Below are 26911 nucleotides of genomic sequence, written 5' to 3' on the forward strand. Positions count from 1 at the left end.
CCAGTGATGGGATTGCTCTTGGATGCGCGTCATATCCGGAAGGTGATGCTTCTCAGCGACTTCCAAAGCCCAGTCCACTAGCTGCCGGGCAGCCGGGTCAGAAATGGACACCGCAGCCCCCCATCGCTCGAGGACTGTGAGTTGCCAATCGGCTAATGGAAGGAGCTCACAGCAAGAATAAAGAATGTGTGCAAAATCCGCTTTCGGAGCGCCGCAGAGGGTGCATACTGGCGTGAACAGTCCCGGGTAAACCAGGGCTAAGTGGGCAGGGGAGAGGAAGGTGCGGGATTGCAGCTGTCGCCACGTCACCTGCTGCAATTTAGTGAGAGACTTCTGCGGAGGGGGATACGTTAGCCGTTGCTCGCGGTAGTGTAGAGTGATCTCGTGATGCGCGATCATTCGATCTCGAGCGTCTCCCCAGGCGTCGGCGGCTCCTGCTCGGCTGACGAAACCTCGAGCTAAAGAATGAACTGCCTCGTTAACCGGGTGGCCGGCGTGGGCCGGGACCCAGAGAAGCTGAATAGGTCGGGTAGGGGCGGGAGACAGGCTTAGAAGCCGGGAAGCGGGCTCGGAGATGCGGCCTTTCGCAAAGTTACGGACCGCGGTCTTTGAGTCGCTGAAAATGTGGGTCGCCGATGTAGTAGCGATGGCTAAGGCTACGGCTGCCTCCTCCGCTTCCGCAGGAGTGGAAGCAATGACAGTGCCTGCCGTAATAGGGGTGTACGAATTGGACACTACCGCTAGGGCAAAGGCGGAAGAGGAGGTGTAAGAGGCTGCGTCGACGTAGACGCTCTCCGGCTGTGCGCCATAGTGTTTGTGTAGGGCTGCAGCCCGAGCAGCACGACGAGCCGCGTGATGCTCGGGATGCATGTTCTTGGGGAGGGGGTGAATGGTGATGAGGTCCCGTGTGCGGCGTGGGAGGGAGAAGGTGTAGGTATAATAGCCAGGGGGGTGTAGTCCAATGGCTTCAAGAATGTGACGGCCGGCTAGGGTGGAGGAGAGCCGATCAAGTTGGGCAGATCGATGGGCATCGGTGAGCTCGGCGAGCGAGGGTGTTGTGTACGCCCATCTTAAGAAGGCGTTCATTCGACGTGTGTTGGGGAGGTTGAGGGCCTTCTTGTACGCCTGACGGATGAGGCAGTTGACTTTGTTCTCCTCTACTCCAGAGAGGAAGAGATAGGGCAGGGAGTATACTACCCGGCTAAGGACGAAAGCCTGGATCAGGCGGCGGAGGTCGTGTTCCCGCATGCCTCGGTGTTAGCGATTCGTCTGATGAGGCGAACGGTTTGTTTAACGGTAGCAGTGAGCTTGGTGATTGTGGCAGTGTTCTTGCCATTGTTCTGGAGAACAATTCCGAGGATGCGAACTTTACCTCTGGTATGCGGGTAGCATCAATGGTGACATCGATGCCAGGTGGGGGAGTTTTGTCCAGTCTTCCCCGAGGGGGCGAAGGACCAGAAGTTCCGATTTTGTAAGAGAGCATGCAAGACCGACCTGATAGGCATAGGAGGTGACCACATCTGCCCCCGCTTGTAGTGTCTCTTCAATGGTGCCGACATTACCCGTGGAGGTCCACAGGGTGATGTCGGCATATAAAGAGTGCGAGAGGGCGGGAATGTCTGAAAGAGCCTTTGCCATGGGGATGAGAGTTATAATAAATAGAAGCGGGGAAAGTACCGATCCCTGAGGGGTACCTCGGCTACCGAGGGTGTAAATAGGGGAGGAGAGTGAGCCAAAAGTGATTTCAGCTGTGCGATGTCGGAGGAAGGTTGAGACGTTCTGATGGGTACGAGTGCCGACGTGTAGGGACGACAGGGCGTCCAAGATGGCCGAATGATGTACATTGTCGATGCCTGTTTTAGATCCAGGGCCAGGACCGCGCGCGTGCGCCTCGTGTTTCGGGGGTGGAGGACGTCTTCTGAGAGCTGAAGCATGATATCTTGGGTGGAGAGATGGGGACGGAAACCAACCTTCGTTGGGGGCAAGAGGAGGTTGTCGTCCATGTTTTCCTGGAGGCGACCAAGGACGACGTGCTCAAAGAGCTTGCCGATGCAAGACGTAAGGGAAATGGGACGGAGATTCCTTATCTCAAGAGGCTTTCCTGGCTTGGGGATGAAAGTTATGCGGGCATGAGTCCACTGCGAAGGGAGGGTTCACGTTCGCCAGCAGTGATTGAACAAGTCTGCAACAGCCTCCACGGACTGGCCGTCGAGATTGCGGAGCGCCTTGTTGGTGACTCTGTCAGCGCCGGGGGCGGTCGTGGTCCGAAGTTTGTGCATGGCCGCCCGAACCTCTGCCGGAGAGATGTCTGCGTCGAGTTCCGGGTTGGGGTCTCCCGTGTACGGGGGGGGGGGGGGGTGGGAGGGGTGGTGGTGATATATTGATCTTTGAGGGCTTGGAGGAGTGCATCGTCTGAGAGGGGGAGCTGGTGCAAGATGCGTGTGACATGCTTGCGTTGGGTGGCATTCGTGTGACCCGGGTCCAGGAGATGTCTGAGGAGGGACCAGGTGTCTTTGAGGCCTAAATTGCCACTCATGCGATCGCAGACTTGTCCCCATTGTTGATGGGCCAGGTCGCGTGCATGTGTTTCAATCTCGCGTACGAGATGAGCGATACGGCGTTTGAGCGGCCGATTGTGCTTTTGATTTGAGCCAGCGCCTTTGCAGGCTGGCATGTGCTTCCGACACGTGGAGGAGCCGGCTGTCAGCAGCCGACATGTCCTCAGGTTCGGGAGGTTTGGAGGTAGCGCGGGCGACATCGCGGTTGAGGCTGGCGGTCCATTCAGAGAGGTCCGTGATAGTGTTCGGGGTTAGGCGCCGAAGTTGGCGGAATTTGTCCCAATCCCCCACCTGTGTCCCTCGTCGTTTTGGCGAGGTAATCGAAGAGATATTGACCTCTGTGGAATGATATAATGGTCGCTGCCAAAGGAGTGTGTCGTGTTGATCCATCGGCTGTCGCGAATGTGTTTGCTAATTGTGAGGTCTGGGCTGGTGTTGTGCTGAACACTGGAACCAATACGGGTGGGGATCGTGGTGTCATTCAAAAGGGAGAGGCCTTCGTCCTGAATGAATGACCACAGGGAGGTGCCTTTGCGTCAGTTCTTGCCGTACCCCCAACTGATGTGATTGGCGTGAAAGTCACCCACTACCAACAGAGAGTTGTTCGAACTGATCGAGAGAGTCTTGCGGAAAGCCGCAAGAAGAGGGGCAGGAGGACCTTTTGGGGTCTATAGAGATTGAGGATGAGGAAGCTAAGTGACGCGTGTGGGAGGGAGAAGCTCCAGCAGGAGACCGTCTATGTCGTCTACCTCTAATGGGTGCTCTATCGCAGTGAGATTGCGATGTACGAGCGTGGCGACCCTGGTCTGTGGCTGGGTAGAAGGTTCGTATGCGGTGTAGTTTCGGAGCTTGACTGACGTCAGAGTTTCCTGAAGCGCAATGACCGCGGGGGCGTCGCGGCTAGAGAGGGTTTGTAAGTAAAGCTGCAGGTTATCTCGCTTTGAGCGAAAACCCCTGCAGTTCCACTGCCACACCTTAATGCGTTGGGGTGTCGCAGCCATGTTGGGCAATGACGGAGAGAGCGGAAGATGCAGGGGGTGGCGTATGACCTCTGGGGAGAGGCTCGTGAATCTTAGTTTGTAACTGCGCGACATTGGCCTCCAGATTGCTCTGGTGGGTTTCCAGCGCCGCCACGTGGTCAGAAATGTTCTCCATCCACGTTTGAGTTTCGGAGCGGAACGTGTTTAGCGTCGCCATCATGCGTTTCTCAAAATGTTGCATGAAAGACGTCACCTGATGTACAAGGTTGTCAGTGACTGGTTGGGAGGGAGAATTGGCGTCATCGGCGGACTTGCGTTTAGCGGGGAGCCCACGTGCCGGTGACGTGGCGCGCGAGGAGGAGGCGGAGAGGGAAGAGACGGAGTAGGAACGGGGCACGTTTGGATGTGTCGGCGATTGCACCACTGGGGGCAATGTCGGTGGGAAGTGTTCACGCCTTAAAAGGTTTTGCAGTTGCTCTTTTAGAGCAGCAATTTCGCGACTTTGGGAGGACAATTGTGCTTTTAGCTCCGCGCTTTCCTTCTCGAGCGAGGAAGACTGCGGCCCCCAGCTCACCTGTGTGGAAGAGTCGTGGACCCTTTGGCCTGGAAGTGGTGGGCAGGACACGGAATGGCTGCGACTGCGACCAGTTCTTGGGCGGGAGGTGGAGCGTTGGCGTCTTCGCGACGCCACTCTTGGGTGGCGAAGACGGGGGTGGACTCGCCGGGGGCGTTGTTCGTAGAGTGGAGACCGGCGTGGTGTTGCCGGAGCGTTCGAAGCGTACTTTGCACTTGCGCGTCCCTGTGAAGTGCGTTCCATTACAGAGGATACATTTGGGAGTGCAATCCGGAGTTTCTTTGATGGGATGAGACGCGCCGCAGCGAGGACAAAGGTCGGTGCGCTCTTTCGGACACACGTCAGCACGATGGCCTGGCTTGCGGCAGTTGTAGCATGCTTCAACTTTCGCCTTGAAGGGATGACACGTGTAGAGGGTGCCGTAGAAGACGAGCTGTCTTGGAACTTCCGTGGTGTCAATAAAGGTGACCAAGATGGACTTGGTGCGGCCTAGTTGGCGGGCGTCGGTGATCGGGAAGTGGCGGCTGGGGTTCAGCGCCACGAGGTCGGAGAAAATATCTTCTTGAGTCTGGTTATATACCGCATTGTAGAGTATCCCTTTGACGGCATTGTCGGGGGCCGCGACGTATGCCTTCATCGGATACAGTTGGTCGTGGAGCCTGAGTTCTTGAAGTTGATCATATCGTTTCATTCGGGCTTGCGAAGGCGTACTCACGGTGAACGAGTTATTGTAAGGATTGATTCGGAGCTTGTCCTGGCTCCGCGCTTGTGCGTAGTCGATCTCTGCGCCAGTGCAGAGAAGCTGGAGAAGATCTCCGCCGTTCACGGGCCGCAGGTCGAGACCACCGCCTGAGCGGAACACAATCTTGAGGTCTGAAGCTGGTAGACGAGGAATTGGAGCGTGTTTCTTGATTTTCGGTGGAGTAGACTTGCCTTACGGCGGTTGAGCGGGCTTGTCTGCACCTGCCCGGGAACTGGACGCTGCTGACGCGTCATTGGACGATGACGGCTTCGTGGTGGGGTAGAGCTTGTTGTGGGCCCGGATGGCGCAGGACCACCGTGGATCATTTTTTCGAATTCTTCTGGGGAAATCACTTCGCCATCGACGTGGTACTCCATCTGTGACGATGTAGACCCGGAGACGAACAGGGCGATGAGCAGCCGGCGGCGTTAGGCCTAACCGGTGACAGCGTTCTACGCCTGGCGCGACAGGAAAATCTTCCAAAATCGGTTCCAATCGGCGAAAAGGGTCGAAAAATGGTGCGTAGAGGTGCACACCTTCACTGACTGTGTCCGATTGAAAGCAGGTCACTTCATGTCGATATTCCGCCACCACGAGCAAACGTTGACGGAGCCCATGTGATGCACGTCCTCATCATCTCGCTGCCCGTTCGCGAAGCCATCAGTAGTCGAGCGCCCTAACCACTGAGCCACCGCGGCGGGGGCTGAGAATTTGTTAAAACTGAATTAAAATGATTGAAACGTCTTCCAGACGGTGGCGGCTTATCTTTTTTTTCTTTCACAGTGTGGTTGCGGTGCCCGACTCATGAACTCGGCCTTGATCTGTGCCATGTCAGTGCAAGTTAAAGCATCCCTGGTGATCCCCCATCTGCTCACACATAGTCAACTAAATATTCGTACAAATGCTTACCACTACCCCCCTTCACTACGACGCCTTTTCCTGTCTTCCCTTCACTGCAGAGACGAGGTTGAGGTGTCAACCAGGAAGGAACTCAATCACTTTGAATTCTTAGAATGTGGTAAAACTGAATTTAAAGTGATTGAGTCCCTTCTTGGTTGACACCTCAAACTCGTCTCTGGAGTGAAGGTAAGACAGGAAAAGGCGTCGTAGTGGAGAGGGTAGTGGTAAGCATTTGTACGAATATTTAGATGATTATATGTGAGTAGATGGGGGATCGCCTGGGATGCTTTATCTTGCACTCACATGGCACAGATCAAGGCCGAGTTCATGAGTCGGACACCACAACCACACTGTGAAAGAAAAAAAAGATAAGCCGCCACCGTCTGGAAGACGTTGCAGTAAAGAGTGTTAGCTGTTTCGTAGCGCAAACTATCGTCCATGCGATGTATTACCACGGGATCAGGCAACTTTTCCATACCTCACGGCGAGCGCGCGCCTACCGCCTTGAGGTCGGATATTTTTTACCAATTTTGGCCGAAAACCATAATCGAATTTTTTTCGGAAGGCCATTTGCGGTTACCTCAAGGCGGTAGGTGCTCGATCGCGGTGAGACATGAACTTGTGAACTGCCGAGTGCTAACGTCCCGGCCGCCGTATTAACCCTAACCATAACTAAATATTAAGCTAATTAGGCGATATTGGTATCTAACATGTTCTACTCATCGAGCCCCTTACGAATTTGCCGTTAGCTAGATCATGACGTCCTAGGTTAATTATAAGCAATTAAATTTATGCCTGATCATAACTGAACATTAACTTCTTAGTTTCTATTGGTGTCTAAGCTGTTCTACTCATCTAGAGAATTCTAAGTGCCGGATTCGTTATTCGTTTTGTAGCGATAGCTCCATTACGGTAGCATTTTGAGCCTTCAGGCTCAAAATGCTACCATGATGAGGCTATCGCTATCGTGGCTGGGCCGCTACCCTGTTGTTCCGCCGCCACGCTGTCACGTGGTTGGTCACGTGGCGCGAAGCAGCTGCCGGCGGAGCGGAGCCGTGGCTATCACGTGGTTGGTCACGTGAACAAGTTCGACTCGGCCATCTCTAGCTATGCTTCACTCCAGGTTTAACTAAAGCTAATCCACCACCAATTTTTTGATGACCTCATTAATTACTGAGTTTACCCGCCGCGGTGGCTCAGTGGTTAGGGCGCTTGACTACTGATCCGGAGTTCCCGGGTTCGAACCCGACCGCGGCGGCTGCATTTTTATAGAGGAAAAACGCTAACGCGCCCGTGTGCTGTGCGATGTCAGTGCACGTTAAAGATCCCCAGGTGGTCAAAATTATTCCGGAGCCCTCCACTACGGCACCTCTTCTTCCTTTCTTCTTTCACTCCCTCCTTTATCCCTTCCTTGACGGCGCGGTTCAGGTGTCCAACGATATATGAGACCGATACTGCGCCATTTCCGTTCCCCCCCAAAAAAATTATTATTAAGGGAGGTGGTAGCAGACCCCAAGATATCGAGAAACGTGATGAAAAAATTGCCGACGGTTTCGCTCTGTTTATATCTGTAGTGGCGCGATAGCTACAGCCGGCTGAGTGGAACTTGGTCATGTCACGAACCACTTGATGATACACGTGATCAGCCACGGCTCTGCGCCGCCGGCAGCTGCTCCGCACCACGTGACAACGTGGCGGAGGAGCCACACGCTGGCGCGCGGCCACAGTGCGGGGGCGCGGCCGCACTGAAGGCCCGAAATGCTACCGTAATATAGCTATCGCTACAAAATTGGCGGTAGTTTAGCTCTGGTTAAACCTGGGGTGACGCGATACATACAGCTGGCCGAGTGAAACCTGGTCACGTGACCAACCACGTGACGAACCACGTGATCTGCCACGGCGACCGCCGGCAGTTGCTACGCAAAACGTGACCAACCACTCGACAGCGTGGTGACGCAACCACATGGTTGTGCACCGCCACAGAGTCCCTCGTTTACTACAACCACTTTTGGGTAATTCAAAGGGATATCGGCAAACACTGTGTCCATTCCACTGGGGCGCCATGTACAACATGGTATATGCAGTGAACTAACCGAACAACATTGGGTTGTTTGGTTAGTTCGTGAGACGGGGACATGGTGCAAAGATTGACAGGTGATCACCACAATGTGGTGAAACAAACGTGCGACGGGACCAATTATCGACCGCCTCGCCTCCGCTTGCGCTTCGCATTTTCTGCGCCTCGCTTTCAGTTCTGCTGCTCGCACAGGTGTATCGTTGAATCTTGTCTGCGTCGCTTACTCTTCGGCCGCTCGCACCGCTGAGTTGTGGCAGGATCGAGGGGACAAAGCAGGTCTCTGTGTGTATGATCCCGTCCATGCCGCCAAACAGCGCCAGGTTGGTTATCGGCCGCAAACGTTTGTTGACGAAGTCGAGCATGTAGGCGGACATCATGCTGACCTTCTCAATGACTCAATTCACGTGATGGAACGCATACCTAAATGTGTTTTAGTCACTGGTACTTAGGCCACGCTACGGGCATTCCACCCAGTGCGGCGGTGGCGCTATTGGGGGTGGCACACGGATTGTTGCGTTGACATTCGACCCACCGCTGGTCGTCCGCAGGTTGTAGTGCCTGTTGTATGCACTCGGTACCCAACCGAAGGACAACCGTCGCCCCACACAGGGCGGCACCATTGAGGAACGCAATGTTGAAGGCAACTGTAATGCTATCTACAAAGTGTCGAATTGGGAGCGTGACCTCTATGCTCTGGTCTCCGGTCTCGGGCGAAAGCCAACTTGGGTATCCAAATTAAAAGCGAAGGCCGTAAACCAGACCAAGCGCGGCGTCGAGTATACACTTCTCCTAAACTTGTGTTTGTTCAGAGGCAGCTAAGAGAAGCGGGGGAGGTCACTGACAGTGACAGTGGTGCTTGTCGTCATTACTGTATCAAGCGCTTCGGGAAGCAATCACTGGTCGTACACCGAGGTAAATCGACTGATGCAATTCTCGTTTTACACCCTTGCACCCCAACGATCTCCAGGGGTGCAACTAAGAAAAACTACCCATTGAACATCCTGCATCTTAAAGCGGGATGCAAAATGCATGTTACCTTATGAAAACACCCTTTTCGCTAAAATCGTGGGGGCTGTAAGGGTGAATAGATGGCATTCTGCCCTTAAGGGTGCAAAGTGATTTACAGTATACTATCGGTATTATGACTACTTTCGTAAATGATTAGGGCATACCACGAACCGGTGTTGTGCGTTAGAGGCTCTCACAATTCATCGGCTCATTTTCTGCCGTCAGGAGCGGCTTTAGCCTATCATGGGCGTGTCGGTTCGGAATGGACGAGTTGTTGATTAGGCTGTTGCTTTTTTTTTAATCTTTTGAGGCTGCTCTTACTCCAGTCTTTCCTAAGGGCGCTCCCTCGGCATTGTCATATTGATCGCTGGACTGCTCTGGCCACATGTCGTAAGCACCAGTAGCTTTTTACACCTGTTCACAAAGGTGCAAAGACCAGATGTTTTGGCGTCCTTATGTACCCTATTGAAAGGTGTTTCAACAGAGTTTTTCAAGTGGTCCCCATGCTTCTCTGTGTACCTTGGCGGCAGGGGCTGTGCTTCGACCAGAGTACACTGAGTCGTCGCCGTGAAGGAGGTTTGCAAACTTCCGACCGAGAAAGCACGAGCACTGAAACAGCAGGTCCCAAAGCCGCTCCTGCTGTTTACCTCGATGTGCACCAAGCGAAGACGCAACTGATTTTGATCGACTTAAGTTTCCACCTCCCTAAGAACCCAGCACCGAAGCGTGCACTGCTGTAACATATTCGCACAAAGGTGGGCTCTCAGCCGCACATTCATATGCATGTTATCGGAACCTCAGCTCACCGCCGACCAAGAATCGACTTTGCACCGTGCAGTGCAAAGTGGACCACTGCTGGTTAGAAAGTTCTCAAAAACGAACCACGCTCTTTTTCATGGTCCGCCTCTTTAGAGATGGATATCGCACGCTGACGTTGCATTTGCGTGAAGTTGCGCGCCGTCTGGGTACGTTTGCAATGATATTTTTAGTTTTAAAAATTTTAAAAGGAAATCGCCGAACGAGCTAAATGGTCGCATATGTTTCAAAAATTGCCACAGGTATTTAGGACGCCACTGGGGCAGTCCAAATGACAGGACTCGTCCAGGCGACGTCGGGCAACCATGACGTCCCGTGAGTGTAAATGTCCGCAAACGCGTTGACGCGGAGTCGTCCTTATAGGTTCAGTGCTGCAGTGTCACACAATTGCCCGAGCATGACCGCTAAAATTGTTTAAAATCGTGAAAAGATGTCCTGGATCACCTGAACGCTGAATGGGCACCGTAAACGTAGCTGCGTGCAGCTTGCCAGGGACGTGTGGGAGGTGTCCTCAGTATCGAACACGGGTCATTCCGCAGAAATGAAGACGGATAGATCGGACGGCGGTTACTCGGGGGGAGGTGAAACTTAAGGTTGCAGCGTTGTCAGGGCACAAAGTAGTGTGTTGAAACCGTCCATGCTTCTTCCGAGCGGCGCTTGGCTCGCTACGAATGGCGTTGGCTTAAGCGCACTTAACATGGACTGCTTGAGTAAGAGTGAAAAAAGGTCGTAGAGGACGCGAGGAAAATGAGACACGCCGGCGCCTCGATGCGTATCTCACTTGACATGCCTCCTTCTTGCCTGTTTGATACAGTCAGAACTTAAAAAGCGATTTAGTTTGCAGGCTCGAATGGTCAGCGGAGTAATACAGGCATAGCCCATTGTTAACTCCGGTTGTATTAAGTTGTATCCTACTAGAGCCACTCTGTACTCTCAGCACTCAGTCTGGCTGCTTCTGGGCTCCCCTCTCGCATTCGTTTCTTTGTGAGAAAATAATGACAGTCTTCTTTGAAAGCGCTCGCTATGACGGGTCTGATCAGAGCTTTCGGCCGGCCTACAATGTTGTTAATTCGAAAGCGTTATACATGTCCTATTAGCACAAAAGTCGGCGTCGTCGTCGTCCATGGTCACGGAATTCCTAGTTACCTTATGGTCTACTGCTGAAAAAATAAAAAATAAAAATTGAAGGCAACACTTAAGCTCGCCCTTAAGGCTACGAGGTGACAGCGTAACGAGTATGCAGAAGGACATCATCCCCTTTGCATTCGTAGATCCCCTGGAGTCCTCGTACCTCTCCTGGCGATGGGAGGTGCTCCCAGCGGTGAGCTTTGCGCGGCTCAAGTTGCTCTTCCCGAGCGGCGTACCAATGATTAATTTAACTGCCAAGGTAGGCACTTTGCTCACTACCCGGTGGGCAGGTTGTGATGACGCAGCAAGCTAGCTCACGTGGCCTAGGTGGCCCACCTTCCTCGTGGGTTGCTCTCTGGACACCACCTACCAGATTCATGCTCATGATTTTTCGCTCACACCGCTGAGCCGATGCCGGATTTTCTGGGTAACGGCGTCTTCAACGCTTTCGCGTTAAAACTTCTTATGATGGTGTGGGGAATACAACCAAGGACCTCCAGACTACCAGGCGAGCACGTAGCCCATAGGCCACAATCCGCGATAGTTTTTGGAGATTGGATGTAAGCCTAGTGTTCGCGTTCGCTTTCGACTGTACTCTAATGAGTAGGGGTGTCGTAAGAAACCAAGGAATCTTTTGAGTTCATTATTTTGAGTTCAATCGAACTAGGCGACTGTGGTGGCTGCATGCAGTCGCGTCTCGAGGGCGGAGAGTGCTGCGCCGCAGCCTTCGTTCATCTTGAGTCGCTAGCGCATGCGTCAATCTCGCCCTGCGCCTCATGAGGTGGGCGGGATACTCTTCGTGCGTTCCCTTTCCGGAAACTCGCGCGTGTACTTGAGAGCAAATGGTACAGTTCATCCGTTGTCGGAAAGCGTCGGCAAGAAAAAAATTGCTGCAATGGAGGTGTCGATGTGTTGGCACTGCCCCTAATTAACTGACTCCTGGCGGCGATACACAACGCAGGTGAGTAAAGACGATACATCACATGCGGCGGCGAGAGGTTTCGGTCACCAGGAACACGGCCTCGAAGGCGATGACGTCGGCTGTGAAAGAGGATACGCAAGCATGCCTTTGTCCGCCTCGAGTCTTGGTGAAGGTGCATGCACCACAGGTGAGTAGGGTGTTTATTGAATCCTCCGTTCTTTGTAGGTATCATGTGGTGCATAGCTCGGGCATCTGACGAACGATTGGTCATTCTGAATGAGAGATAACGCGGGAAAATATCTCTACGTGTAGGGATCTCTTTGTTTGCTTTGGTCGGGCGCGTTTTTGTTAACCTGCCTGTAAAGTGCACCAAGAAGAGAATTCTTTTGCAGAGAAAGGCAGAGCGGTGTGGACTGGAGCGCGCAGCGCACTGTCAGCGCTCGTCACATCAAGCCGTCTGCAGCGTGTACCATTCGAGTTGTGATTGAGGACTTCCCCTGCACAAGCGCTTGTTGTGCATGCTGCCATTCTGTTCCGATGCTATTATTCTGGGCTGGGAGTTTCTTTCGTTCCGTACCGCAGTCTTCGACTGTGCTGGAGCTGAATTCGGGTTCTCTGCCCAATCATTTACCGGACGCTACTCGTTCTGTTTATTGTGTCAAAGCCCTCGCCGCCGACGACAGCGACCTTCCCCCATGCTCTTCCGACCTTGTTCACTTCTCTTGCGGCTCTCTCAGCGACGACACTGTCGCCTTCGCGTCGGCCCACACTGTTCTGCACCACAAGTGTCTCCGTCTGCCATGCGCGCTGTACTGACTGTGTACGCTGGTCTCTTTGGTCTGTTACCCATTTTCCTCCCCTGCTTGCTTGCGCCTTGGTGAATGCGCGGCAGTGTCCAGCTCAACGCGAGGAGGCGGACGATACACCGCACCGCGCCATGAATGCGCTCAGCCCACCTTTTTCTGCACTAGATCCCTCCTATGTTAATTCTTTTTCACTTTTCGCATGCTCTCTCTGTAGGGCGCAAAAGAGCTGCGTTCGTTCTGGATCGTCATTACAGGCAGATCCAATGTTAAAGGAAACAGTCGTTTTGCGTAGAAAAGCCAAATCCATTTTTACCTTCCCACTGAGACTGAACATCTTCAAATAAGCGGGGAAAAAGTTTCAGAACATAGAAAATTAGCGGGCTTTTTACTCGAACTTTCCGTAGTTAAATGGGAACAATAGAGATTTAGCATAGCGCGATCCGCTCCGCTGCCCGACATGCTTTCGCGTGGAGCCACAGCGCTTGCGCAGATTACCCTGTGGTCGACAGATGGCAACAGGCGCCGGCCAGCCGCACGCACTCCTGCCGCACTGGGACCAATCAGCGCCGGCGCACTGGTGGCGCGCGGAGGCAGTTCGCGCTATGCTAGAGCGGTCTAGTGTGTTTCCTTTCATGTTGCACCTAGCTGTACTTTTGCGCTTAGTAAATAGCTTCCAGCTCACCGGTGGCGACTGCGATGGGGTTTGCTCTTCAGAGCTGTTGAATGCTCGAGACAGACAGCCCCGAAAACGCCACTAGCTCAGCTTGCTGCTAGAGATGCGTGATATTTACAACTACCGCTGTGGTAGTGGCGAGAACATGCGCGTCTATCTTCCGGCAGAACTTGTGGTGCTTCCACTTCCTCGCGAAGGAAGCTCCGGCCACGGCTCGCCTGCTGCTGGATAGGTGAACAAGGCATAGCCCACACATACGCGCCCCCTCGTCGACGCTCCTCACGTAACTGGGCTGGTGCGTCTCCTAGCTTCCATCAGGCTGCACGGATTCACTCACGCCGAGTGGCGAAGCCCTGCACGCACGTACGAGTCGTGTCGAAAGTAAGCGCAACACGGTTCCGTGTTGTAACGTGGTTCCTGCCCGATATTTTAAAAATTCGGGTGGAAAGTTGTCGCGAAGGTTTGTAATGTTTGCTTATGCTAAAAGCCGAAGGGACGCGGCTTTATCACTGTGACCGAAGATTCGACCGGGTTTATCTCAAGTGTCCGCAGCCACGCGCAGCTGGTGCTCCAGACTGTCGCGGGTGCTTTTTCGTGCCTTATCACCAAAGTTCTTCCTCAGCTTGGAAGTGAGCGCAGCAGCCGAGAGCAACGATGATTCCGGCCTTGGACGATAGCCTACCACGCCTGTGGCTATGGGAAACGGTCCGTTTATGTGGGCCCAAGTCAGCCAGATGAGGAGTTCGTTTCAGTGTCAGGTCAGCTTGCTGTCGGCGGCGCTGTCACCAGCACGTGACAGTATATCTTGCAGTGCCAGTCGCCTTCTGATGCTGTGGAATGCTCATCCGTAGGTGCGGGGCGCATTTTGCCACAAGCATCAGTCCACTGTGAGGGAAAAACGGATTTCACCTAACTTCTAGCTCCACTTTCTTTCCGAGAGAAAGAACGGATTGAGATGGCAGAAGGCTTTCAGAAGAGTCGCGGTCTTTACAGCGTCACTTTGCAGACCGGTGACCGGGATTTTGAGCTAAAGTGGGCGTCACCCTATTGTCAGGCAACCGCGTTTGAGGGCCAGCGGGAATGTGAAGGCGCAAGTTTTGTGGAGCGCTTCGATTCCCGCGACAGCGCGCTCCATAAGATCAGGCCGTCGAGCAGGAACGTTGCCGAAACAAGGAAATGAGGCGTGTGTCTTGCTCCCAGGGTGATTTAAGATATTTCGTAATCGGTGCTATTAAGTGTGGTATCACCCGATAGCGGTCGCGGCGTTGCAGCTTCCGTTCAGAACCCCAGGTGATCGAAATTTCCGGAGCCCTCCACTACGGCGTCTCTCATAGCCTGAGTCGCTTTGGGACGTTAAAACCCAATAAACCAAACCAGTAAACCAAACCAAGCTGCACTACTGCTTTGTACTGAAGCGAAACTCTATTTTGTAATTAAAATAAGCTCCAACTTTATGTAGGCAGTTTTTGCGGTGCGTATGCAGTGATCACAGCGCAACGGTCCCTGCGATACTTTGTTCCCCGCGCTGTGGCCTCCAAGTGGATGGGCACGTGGTCTCAAGAACGTTGTGTTTTAGAAGTCATACTGGAGCTTCGAAGCCTTTTTTATTTTTTTTAGTGAAAATCGGGACTCTAAAAGCATGAATGAAGCATACTCCAGCCCGAACGAAACACGCAAAATTTATATGAGCCACTCTTGAGCCGATATGTGTTTCATACCAAACACATAAGAGCTGACGTGTGCTTGCGGGTGTCTGATATCAGTTGATGTTTTCCATATTCTAGTTCATACCCGACACAACTGTCGCATCTATGAGCTCTTACGCAGCATGCTACGAATTCGTACAAGGCGCAACGTTGGCATATATTTAATTTATTGTTCCCTTAAGAGGACACGCTCCAGAAAAAAAAAACATTTTTGTAAATATTTGTTCCAATTGGCTGAAAATTTCGCAGAAGAGGCCTTTGTCAGTTGTTTCTAAATGCGGTGTTCCTTCTCGCCTATCTTGCATGTGTCAATTTTTGCAAGTCGTACAGATGAAATATAGGGATGCCTTTGTGCATCTATTCGTCACCGGTATAAATATACAATAGCATTGAAAAATATCCCATTGTACCGAATATGATTCATTTTATGCTGTGAGAAAAAAGGAGTGGCAGGCATGAAAATTCTGAATTAATAAAATCATACTGTTCAGAATGTGTTTAAAATCATTTTACAGTGATTTTGCATATCTGTAAAAATACAATCATTTTACAATCATTGTAAAAATGTTGAATCCTATCCGCCACCATGAATTGCAATAAAAATAGCACAACTGCATTCCGCATGCAGAGAAGCATATCCACACCAAATCTCATTGGGATGTAACAAGCATAAGTGCAAGAATGTCGTGCACAACCACTGAGGTTGCATGAAAATGATAAAAGCAGGAAAATGCGTTCGAATATATTCAACGAGACAGTGCAGCTAATGGGGACGCGAGATCAGTAGCTTCGAAATTCTATTTTTGAAAGCTGCGTAACTGTTGGAGGACGCGTCTGGAAGAAGGCTTTCTCTGGCGACCTGCAGCGCCGCAATGGTGAACAACACCGGTATTAAAATTTGTTACCGTGTTGAAAGTAGTTCATTTCTGCTCATTTTTTGACCACTTGGCGTGTTTATATCGCATGTTCTGGTAATTTCGCTGCTATATTTGACGCTGGTATTGTTGGACCTGGAAGAGGAAGGCTTACAAATAATAATGCAAGAAAATACGAAAAGTGGGACTTTTAGGAAAAAGATTTTTTTTTTCAAGTGCATGTCCCCTTGAAGGCCCGACGGCATTACTTAAAGAGGGAACAAATTCAAGAGTTGGGATATAAAGAGAAAACTCGTTAGTGAAGTGCTTAAAAATTTTCCGCCGTTTAAGCAGCGGTGATGTGCTACTCTGCGCTGGGAAAAGCCTGTATCACATGCCAGCGGAAATGCTAGCGAATCCTGCCACCGCGACAGAAAAACCTGTTTTGAGTCGTCGCGGCATTGAGCGGCGAGGTTCCAACAAGTTGGAAATTTTCGCTGTGACGCGCCGCACAATCGTTCAGTCGCTCGTATGTGAACCAGCCTAAAGGGTGTTTGGGGGGAAAAGGGTACCAGAAAATAAGAACAGAAATGTGCACTCATGTAATTGGAATGAAAACGAAGCTAAGAAGAATACGGTAAAGCTTTAAACTTAGTGAGTGAAAAGTCCAATGTCCTGTAGGTGCGACTGTATGCAAAGTGCCGTACCAGATTGATTTCATACGAGATGTACTGTAACACGTGATCTGGTATGTATAGCCGACATATATTTATAGATGTTGATGTTTTTTTTACATATGAACGGGTGTACAGCACACATGAATTCATACAGGTTGCATACAAATTCATACGAGATTTTTAGATGGGCATAAAACCGCTGTACAATAAATCAAAGCGCCTCAACGCTGGCCTGAAGAAACGTTTTCCACAATTATTGCCGACAGTTGCCACTGCATTGCCAGCCTCCATTTTTCAGAGGAAAACTAAGAAAGCAGAGAAAATGTGAAATTCATCATAGAGCTGTTATACTCACTCCTTAGCCGGGTATCGTTGCAACGACTTGTTGCGAAGCTTGCCGCTCAGCGTGGGGGTTCCACACGACGAAACCCTCTTGCTACCAGACCGGCCCAGTGCGGCGTCAACGTGGATAAAAACGTGCTCCCGTTGTGGGCTATGAGCCGTCCTCCCGAATTTCGCCGAGCGATCAGTGGTATCAGTGGCGAGCAGCATGACGCCGCACACATTTCAAGCCGCTGACGGAAATGGCACTCGTTGTGCGCGCGGTGTGGGCCACAGAGGGAACAGCCCAGCTCTGCCCTCGTGCTTCGCCATGCATTTCAGTTGAGGACGAGGCTATCTGCCACGCCCTCGCGCATTCCCTTTCATAAAGCTCGCGAAAGTGTACCCAAGTTCGCTTGCCGTCACTAGGGCCCAGTACAAACGGTCTATATACCCGGGCTCCGATGCCTATACCTTCCATCTGCTGCCTCCAAGAACCAGTGCGTTTGTTGGGGCTGATTGGTTATCGTCTTCAACGTTCATACCGCGAATAAAAAGACCATGGAAGGGTGGCCGCTTCTCCCGTCTCGTTCGGTTTGGTTCATGGGGTCTGACTTCTCAAAGCAAATCAAGCTGCAAGAGACGCTATAGTGGTGCGCTGAGGAAATTTCGAGCAAATGGGGTTCCTTAACGTGCAGTGTCATCGCAAAGTACATGGGCCTCTAGAATTCCGCCTCCATCGAAATTCGACCGCCGCGGAACAGGCAAAGCCAGATGAATGAAGTTCATCTGAGTGATCACGGTTAACGAGCCCAAAAGACAACGTCGTGCTCAACGCAGCGTCGTCGTTCATTAACCATGAACACGTGCCAACTAGCGCGACTACTCAGTTGAATGCAATCCGTCTGAGGGATGTTCGCCATTTTTGCTTTCCACTGAGGACGGAATTTGGGGAGGAGTAGACCGTTACAGGCGATGTGTGGTCTGTGAAACAACTCGGGGAAGTTTTTCGAGCGACACAAAGCGTGCCATCCCCCGCCAAACATTTCAGCAACTGGTTCCTTCGCGGCGGGAACGTGCAGCCCATCGCTACATGGCAATCGCCTTCATCACTCACCTCTTGAACATCATTTCTTTGCATCCTCAAACTGAATCACCGGACCTAGCTCTCCTCGATTTATGTCTGTTGTCCAGAACAAACGCGAGCGTGCGTTGGAAAAGCTACGTAGGTTGAAAATGCGTCATCCGCACAGTGATGCAAGAAAAATTTCACGAGTGTTTCCAATAGTAGATCCGCCTCCTTCAAGGGTACTGTGATATGGATGGAGGTTTTGTAGAGAAGAGAATGAAGACGGGTAGTGTTTTTTTTCAGAATAGAGAAACTTTGGGCAAAAAATATCAGTAAATGTACGCGGACTTTTGAAACTTTTTTTTTGCTAGCACCAATGTTCTTGCTGTAGCCTGTTCCGTTGATGGTGCTTATCTCATCATTTTTTAATATTATTTCTATCCTTTTCTCAGTCCAGCAAGAGTGTCTACCTTATGCACTATTCCGGTATATTATGCTTCACGGTGTTATGTCACCTGCCTTCGCGGTGGCATCTGTGGTTATGGCGCTGGGCTGCGGACCCGAAAGACGCGGATGTGATCCCGGCAGCGGCGGTAGAATTTCGATGCAGGCGAAATGCTAGAGGACTGTGTACTGTACGATGTCAGTGCACGTTAAAGAACACCAGGTGGTCGAAATTTCCAGATACGCCGTCCCTCATAGCCTGAGTCGCTTTTGGCCATTAAACCCACGTAAACCAAAGCAAACCAAACCACTTTCCTCCTCGATAAAGTTGTCGCCCATTTAGCGCCTAACTGATTCCAGTGCCATTGCATTAGTCATGCCGCCGCTTGTTTCCCCAGTTTTCCCGTGGGCTGAGTTCGCGCTGCCTGCAGAGCACGCATCTTTGGTCGCGTGGCAACACGTCAAAGCCCCTCAATATGTGACACCGACGTTTCTTTGCAGGAACGGAGGCCGAGCAAAGCGTCGAGGAGGAGAACTGGGAGCTGGGTAAGTCCCCTGAGCTATTTCTATAGCCGCTTTTATCTTGCACCGATGGAATGGGCGATATAGGGCTACGTGCAGGGGCTGCCGCTAATGAAGGAAAAGCGGAGTGCGCACGCAACAACAGCATTTTCATTTACGCTTGTGTCGAACATGAGAAAGAATTGCTACCAAAACGCGTGCACAGGAAGCCAACTTCGCAAGAAAAACTGCGCTTCGTAACGGCCTTCGCGGAGTAACCGTCGACTCACTTGTGAAGAAATGTGGACGCGATGCATGAACTGATTTATTCGTAGGATCACTGACATTTAATCGGCACTTGAGGACAAACTTAACTTGACTTTAATCTGTAATCTGCTGAGGCCATTGGTGGTGAAAATAGAGGTTTTATATGGTACAGGGTACCAACAGCCAATTACAGGTGTTGAAGCCACCGATCACCTCCGTAAAAGAAAAAAGCCGTGCACTCAAGACTGCTTTTTTGAAAAGCGAAAGCATTACTAATTCAAATACGAGAAAAGCCGGCGGCGAGATGGCGCACAAAATCCTATCGATGGGAACAAAAATAGGGTGACGTCATCAAGCGGCCTTATGACGTGCACACAAGCCGAGCACCGTCATTTCAGATATTCATGTACATGTTTCTCTATACACACTCCCCACTGGCTGGCCTCAATGTGGCGCCAGTTTTGTCGACTACGTTAGTGCCGACAACCGTCTGTCGTACAGCGTCCCGGGCAGTATCACACGATTTCTCGTTGCATATACCTTAAGTAAAGTTACGATGGTTCTTTTCCTTGCACCAGGGGTGCGCCGTCCTAGATGGTTTGTTGACTTGAAGGCTCCTTGCACCTGAGGTGCCCCGTACGGGGTAGTCATGACTTGAAACGGCGAGAATTGGCGAGGAAATGGACTGAAGTTTATATAGAGAAGATTTACACAACGTACAGCATATTAAAGACAGCGGCAAATGAGACGGAAATGGCTAACAACAAAATCTTCCCTCCTCCGCATAGCCAAAGATGCAGAGCATCTAATTCCAGCCCAGAACGGCGGATTGGGGTCCCGCGGTATCGGTTTTAAACCCAGGACATTACTGCGACATATTTTCATGCTGTCTTGTCGACCCCTACAGGTTACATACGTGGTAGTCAAGTTGGAGGCTAGGTTGCGACAGAGGTTTGAACCGACGTCATATGCACCCCCGATTCCCGGTCTTTCGTACCGAAATTGTGATTCAATCGCTCGTCGTCCGCGGTCGTCCTCGAAAACACACAAACGCCGAAGAAGCAGAAAAGAACTTTAATGCATTTACGAACATTTCGCGCGTGAAGATTGCTTCTAGGGTCAGTAATGCTTTCGCATTCTCAAACGCAGGCACCATTGAGTGTCTCTGCCCATTTTTTTTTTTGAGGAGGGGGTGGATCTTTGAGGCTAGGTTGCAGCGCTATCCCCTTCCGTTAGGTCATCACGGAGTCCCTTTCAGTCTGGGCGTAGCGAACGAGTTTCACTTTGAGTGGCGAGAAGAAACACGCCATTGTTGAAGCCCAATTTCGTCTGCAGTGAGCGCATCTTTTGCTGCCCAGCAAACACCAGCATACCCAGAAAGTGATTAATGATTTATTAACGCCACAGCACTAACGAGCTCGGGTCGCAGAAAAGCATGTATCGTCAGCGGCGTTGGCCGTGAGCGAAGAATGGCGCATCTCGGTGGACACCTTAACCGCGCGTCAATCCCATACGGCGCGGTACGGGTGTCCAGCGAGAATTGTGAGACAGGCATTATTTTCTTTCCTTACAACCAATTTTCAATTCATTTTCCGTCTCTTACGGCCCGGTTGGGCGGTCCGCCGAGATACGTGAGACAGGCGTCTCTTCCTTAAATTGTCCAACGGGCCACGCGTCGCGCAGAACTGGCGAGGGCGTTCCGTGCACCCCTTCGGAACGCTGCAGTACGCTGTGGCGTCTCACTGTTGAAGACGAAGCTTAAGCATCCTGCAAGCTTTCTTTTTTACGTAGACGAAGTTCTCGGCGTTCCTCTGAGAGGGGGCCGCGGTCTTTGCTCAGTGCCTGCAGCGTGACCGACGCGTGCGACGCATGCGCAGATATTACTCCCGGGACTTCTGGCTACATCCCAAGAGGACATGGATACTTCCAACGGGCCCGGCATTGGTCCCGTCGGACTAGGAGGCGGATGTATAAGGAGCAGACGGAAGATTACAAGCGCCGCGAAGCGTAAGTACATAGATTGGAACGCTCACCAGCTGGCTGCATTTAAAGGGGGCGCCTCAGTCGAACCACGATGGTGGCTATGAGGGGAAGTGCTTTTTGGGATCGGCTTCGGTAGATCCGCTCTCGCTTCTGTTTTAATTGCACGCACTTATAATTTATTGGTAGAGCACTGCCATTTCGGCGCTGGATTAGAGAAAGAAATACGTTGACGAAACATAAACGTGTCCTTTGCTGTGCTTCGTCGTCGTGCACTCTTTTTTTGTGATGCATGACCAAATACAGCTATTTAACGACGTCAGTATTTTACTGAGAGGTGAACAGTTTAGTGTTCCCGGGCATTGAGGAGCCACGAGTTCATGAGACTTTTACTGAAGGCCATGCGCGATTGTCAGGTCACAGCAGCCGTAAATAATCTCGCCACAAACCTGGCAAAAGGGCATGGTGGGATACCTGTGAGAACTTTGAAACAGGACATTTATCATCTTGCACCTTTTCTCAGAACATTAAGGAATCAAGCTATTTTCGAATTTATATATACGGATATTTCAAACATTGCTAGAGAGCAGAAAAGGGGAAGGGAAAATAGAAGCTCGTTGTGACGTATACCTGACGGAAGCCTGTAGTCGCCGACACCACGAAGCATATGGCATTTATTGTTTTAAAAATAATTTCTGGTGTTCATGAATGGGAGCTTAATAAAATAAAAAATTTTTAAATAATTGATTCGAAAACAGTAGAAACGGCAACCACATGCCGCCGGTGGAATTGGAGGTCGCGGGTTCAGATCGCACCGGCGGCGTGTGGTTATTTTTACTTCTTTCTGATCAGTTATGTTCAAATAATTACCCCATTGATCTCGCGTTTATGAAAGCCACAAATTATTTCTAAAACAATACATCCCCTATGCTTCGTGGATTAGGCAACTGTTGGCTTCCGTCATGTAAGATTGCAAGAGTTATCCCAGTTCACTAACACGTTGATAGTTATATGGTCCGTCCAGCTGGCTTGGTTTAGTAAGCATCTGGGGTTCAACGTCTCAAAGCGACCCAGGCTATGACGGACGCCGTAATGGAGAGCTTCGGATAATTTCTGCCACGTGGGGTTCTGTGACGTGCAATAATATCGCAAGGTACACGAGCGTCTAACATCCTGCCACCATTCAAATGTGACCGCCGCGGCTAGGACCGAAGCCATGCAGTTATCGACCAATTTCGGTTCTCAGTATCATTCCTATATTGTGTTCGGAAAACTTGTTGCGAAACAACAAAGACGCTACTCGGAGAGAACTGAAATCATATCTCAATGTCAATATGGCTTTAGCAACAACAGGTATAAGGCTACAACAGTAATAGCACTGTCTCAGGTGTTAGATTCATCCTTGAATAATATTGAAATAGGTGTAGTTACGTTCGTAGACGTAAAAAAATGAATTTTACACGGTTAGCCCTCTTAGACACGCATTATGTTCTACAATAGAGGAAAATCTGAAAAATTGTGTATGTATATTTTCCAACAGCCTATTTCACGAAATGAACATGAATGGCCCAAAAGCTAGGAACTCACACATGGCGCACACTTTCACGATCACTGAATTTCAGCCCTATTCTTCGAAAAACACATTTATGCCCAATAATTATTTCTTTCATCATCCGAAGCCGCTGCCGCAACAAAAAGTGTTCTGTAAATATTTTGTAAAATATTCGATCGTATGATCGAAGATACAGCACTGTACAGCACTTCCTAGGTGCACCGTGGAACTTCGTTAATCCTTCTTTATTTCTTGTTTAAAAAATGACCTTTTTGTAAGCGCGAAAGGTGTTGCCATTTTCTATATCAGGGATTTAAAATGTGGCCGGCATTACTGACTTTCTGAAAACGGGCGTAGACGCTTCGAGATAAAAATGTGAAACGTCGCTTGCACGATCGCAGACGCCATGCCGGCGACCGTTCTGCGCAAAGGCGGAAGTTTCCATTCGCTCAAATTATAGAAGCAGTCATACGCAACTTTTGCCTCTTAGTCATGCATAGCAGGTTTTTGAAGTTGGCCGGCTGCCGCCAGGTTTTCTTCTCGTGATGATATTCGTGGGGATATAAATCACTTAAGTCGTGCAATGAGCGGAGACAAGCGGTGTTTTTCTGAGGCTTATGGCCAGAGACAACCAAGACAGAACTCCAGGAATCTATACTCACCCTTTTGCATTTACGCATAAGTCTTCAGGCCGCCGCGGTGGCTCAGTGGTTATCACGCTCAGATGCAGATCGGAAAGACGCGGGTTCGATCCCGTCCGCAACGGTAAATTTCAATGGAGGCGAAATGCTAGAGGCCCGTGTGCTCTTTGTTGTCAGTGCACGTTAAAGAATTCCAGGTGGTCTAATTTCCAGGTGCCCATTCACTACGGCGTTCCTCAAAACCTGAGTATCTTTGGGACGTCGGACCCAATAAACCAGACACGCATACCGCTAAGCACGAATGGTTGCGTGCCTTGGTTTCGATGCGGCTGGTGATTGTGTTTAGCTCGTTAAGCAGATCAGGCAAGATGTCGTATACTGCGTTATCAGCACGATCCTCTCCCCCATCGACATCCGGGGTATGTGTGTACGTTATGAATCTTCTACTCTCCGGCAGCACCCGCCGTGGTTAAAAGGCACCTCTCAAGTACAAACCTCCGCCTTCTAGCTAGAGGGCCTCCGTCTAGCACAAGGCCACGTACAGCTGAGTTAAAAGACGACGAAATCAAATTCAGAGATTCACTGGGAGGCGATCATTGTAAAAACGAAAATGAAGGCAAATGGTCGAATGTTTGGGGAATTCCCCAAGGAGGAGTAGGTCTTTAATAAGGGAGTGTTTATTACAAGGTAGCATACGTTTGGCTTAATTGGTAGAAAAACTGCTCCGGATAAGCGGTGGTCTGGGTCCGAACACCGGGTCTCTGCAAGCGGAAATGGCGAGCGCCGTCTCTGCGGGAACGTAAGGCATCCGTGTGCTGTGCTATGCCTTCCACTACGGCAACTCTTTCTTCCTTTCTTCTTGCACTGCCTCCTTTATCCATTCCCTTACGACGCGGCTCTGGTGGCCGCCGAAATGCGACACCGATACTGAGCCGTTTCCTTTCCCCCAAAACCAATTTTTGTTTTCCTTTGTGGAGACAATGGAGCACGGGGAAAGGGAGCGACTAGCAGCGCACTCACTATGTGGCAAACATGCCGCTTGTGCTTCTCTCTCTTGGATGGGCTGGAGCAGGGTGCAGCGGCATGCACCGTAGCGCAGGAGGGACTGAGGTCACGTGACATGTGCGCCACGAAGTGACGTGGTTTGGGGGGTGTTGTTTTGCGCTCGCCAAAAACGCGCGCTTTTCGAAAGTGCATTTTTTTACGTGTGATGGTCAAAATGTGTTGAGCCAGAGCGCCTAGACTGCTCTTGTTTTCTAAAATCCAGAAACTGATATGGCTATTGCTAACGGCCCTATTACTAACCGCGAAGGCTCGTCAAGCTACTATCCCAGCTTTTTCTCTCTGCCTTGTACACCCGTGTGATCCCAATGTTTGTAAATGGTCAGCTCTGCGAACCAATTGCGTTCCTAGTTTTCCAGCTTTCGCGCAGACCGAGTAAGTGCACAACTAAAACCTGCCATTTCCGTTGCTCCTGTGGTGCAGTGGATTCGCGCTCGGTTTTTACATGCGTAGGGCAGCGGTTAGAATGCGCCTTATACTGATACTTTTGCTTGTCCTTTTTTTAAGCCTTAAGAGTACGCAGATTACCTCTAGTTTACTTCTGTGGGTCTGTTCCATTTTGCGTTGAATTAGCGAAAATGGCCGTTGAAACCACTCCTCAAAGATAAAGGCGCATAAATTTTGCACCTTTCTTTGTTTTTTTCTCTCTCTAACCGATAATTACATGCGCGGAAATCATTTGCCATTCCCCATCTGGAAGTGCGTTTACCTTTTAGGTTGGGTTATGAGTAGTCCTGGAACGCCGCCGTTAAAGAAACTTCAGACTGACGCGCATGCGCAGAACACAAAATATCGCGTTGGCGAATATCAGGTTCTGAGCGGCAGCATTGGAGCGTCAAGTCGGTACGCGCATGCCGAATTCATTTGCACATATTTACTGCTGAGTTACTCGGGTGTTTCTACAGGAAGTTGGACTAACGGCGCTAAGGGAGGAGGATTTCTGCAAGTGGACGGCCGACAACACCAAGAGCATGAGCCTTTCCTGTCCCTGCACGAAAATAACTTATATGATTTCGTACACTGTACAGAGGACCCAAATGGTTGGGGTGCGTTTTCAGATTCAGCGCAGACGATGATGGGAAGTCGTCTCCTATCGCTATTTCTGGTTCCAAATTTCTCCCCATGGTCGCTTCCTTCACAGCAGTCGCTGTATAAATATGGCTTCTAACACTAAATTATTTGCACTGAAACACCGCTGATTGTATTGCATCATCGCAAGCCCCACGCGACATCGACTCTGCTATGCTTCGTAGTGTGTTTTTTTTTTTCACGAAATGCAACAAAAATAATGTAAATAGTAGGATGTTTTCTATGCGTACGCAGTGCGATGTGTTGAGGCGCGCTGTTCGCACAGCGGCTTGTATGGACAGCTTGCTAGCCCACTTGTGAGGAAAATGCATCTATCGTCTGCTAAAATGCGCACTTTTCAGCCCTTCGTTGCCTTCGTAGTGCGGCGAAATAACAAATGTATAATGACCGACACAATAAACTCGTTCAACGGACTGCCGTGCATACGCAGAACATCCAGCCCACGCAGGCATATTATAACCACGACAGAGCACTCCTACCTTTCGTTATTGTCAATTTATGCGCTCAGGACGCGTTCATGCCCTGCACGCGCAGATCGTGCAGTGATGGTGTGCAATAAGCGACGTCGCAGCACAGATAAATGAGTGAATAAACGGCGCATGCATGCACGGCAACCGCTATGCAAAAGACAGTGTGTGAGACAAACTTGGAACCGGAAGTAGCTGGGAGACGATTTTCCAATGGTTCTTTGCGTCAACTTCGGAAATGCACCTCACTTATTGTGCCTGAATGGCAAGTGTGTGAAATAAAGAAAGATACTCGAGCATTTGTAGCGTAAAGCTTTCACCTTTGTCTCGACATTGGCCGATACTTTGCGCTATGCCGAGGACAACCCCGCGCAGCAGTTGTGGGACAGTAAAGTCCATGAAATTTTGGGGCAGCAGTTTGTTGAATGCTGCCGAGTGCGAGGCAGTCTAAAGCGAAGAAGCAGAAGCGGTGGAGAGCAAACAGGAGAGCAAGGAAGAAGAGTCCCGGCAGCGTTCAGAGCCTGATCCTCTCGCCCATGTCGTCCTTGAGGTAAGGTGTTCAGCACTCGCACGCTGCTTGCTTTACAGGTGCGCTCCTACACGAAAGCGTTTGCAGGCTCCTTCTTCCGTCTTTGCCTCGCTGGCTTAAGTCTGGTTCACATGCAAGCGAAATGAGCGACTCAGCTGCGCATCGCGGCGCAAATTTTTCGATTTGGGAGCTTGCTGCTCTGGACGCTCGAGCCGCCGCAACGACTCGAAACAGGTTTTTCCGCCGCCTCGGCAGGAATCGCGGGCGTTTTCACTTGCATGTGAGACAAGGTTTAAGCCTGTTTCACCATGCTTTCACAGGCTTTCAGCCTGTTTCACGTGGAATTGAAAACGCTCGCGATTCATGCCGCCGCGGCGCAAAAACCTGTTTCGAGTCGTCGCGGCGGCTCGAGCGGCGACAGGGGCGAGGTTCCAGCAAGTTGGAAAATTTTCGCCGCGATGCGCAGCTCAATCCCTCAATTCACTCAATTGCTTGCATGTGAACCAGCCTTATACCGTCTCGGTGTGGCGAGTATTCCCACTTTCGCGCGCGAGACGCCAGTACGCTG

At 50.7% G+C, this 26911-nt stretch overlaps 1 protein-coding gene across 1 annotated transcript in view; it reads left to right on the forward strand.

Moving 5' to 3' along the window:
- Positions 1–25477, forward strand: part of LOC144101171 (uncharacterized) — a 50934-nt gene extending 25457 nt beyond the window's left edge. Inside the window, exons 5-8 of the mRNA XM_077634223.1 lie at positions 11745–11892; positions 18757–18801; positions 20901–21030; positions 25164–25477. Of these exons, the coding sequence (XP_077490349.1) occupies positions 11745–11892; positions 18757–18801; positions 20901–21030; positions 25164–25176 (336 nt within the window). The 3' untranslated portion in view covers positions 25177–25477. The remainder of the gene's footprint in view (positions 1–11744; positions 11893–18756; positions 18802–20900; positions 21031–25163) is intronic.
- Positions 25478–26911: the final 1434 nt, after the last annotated feature.

This window comes from Amblyomma americanum, chromosome 1 (assembly GCF_052857255.1).
Source record: "Amblyomma americanum isolate KBUSLIRL-KWMA chromosome 1, ASM5285725v1, whole genome shotgun sequence".
Taxonomy (NCBI): domain Eukaryota; kingdom Metazoa; phylum Arthropoda; class Arachnida; order Ixodida; family Ixodidae; genus Amblyomma; species Amblyomma americanum.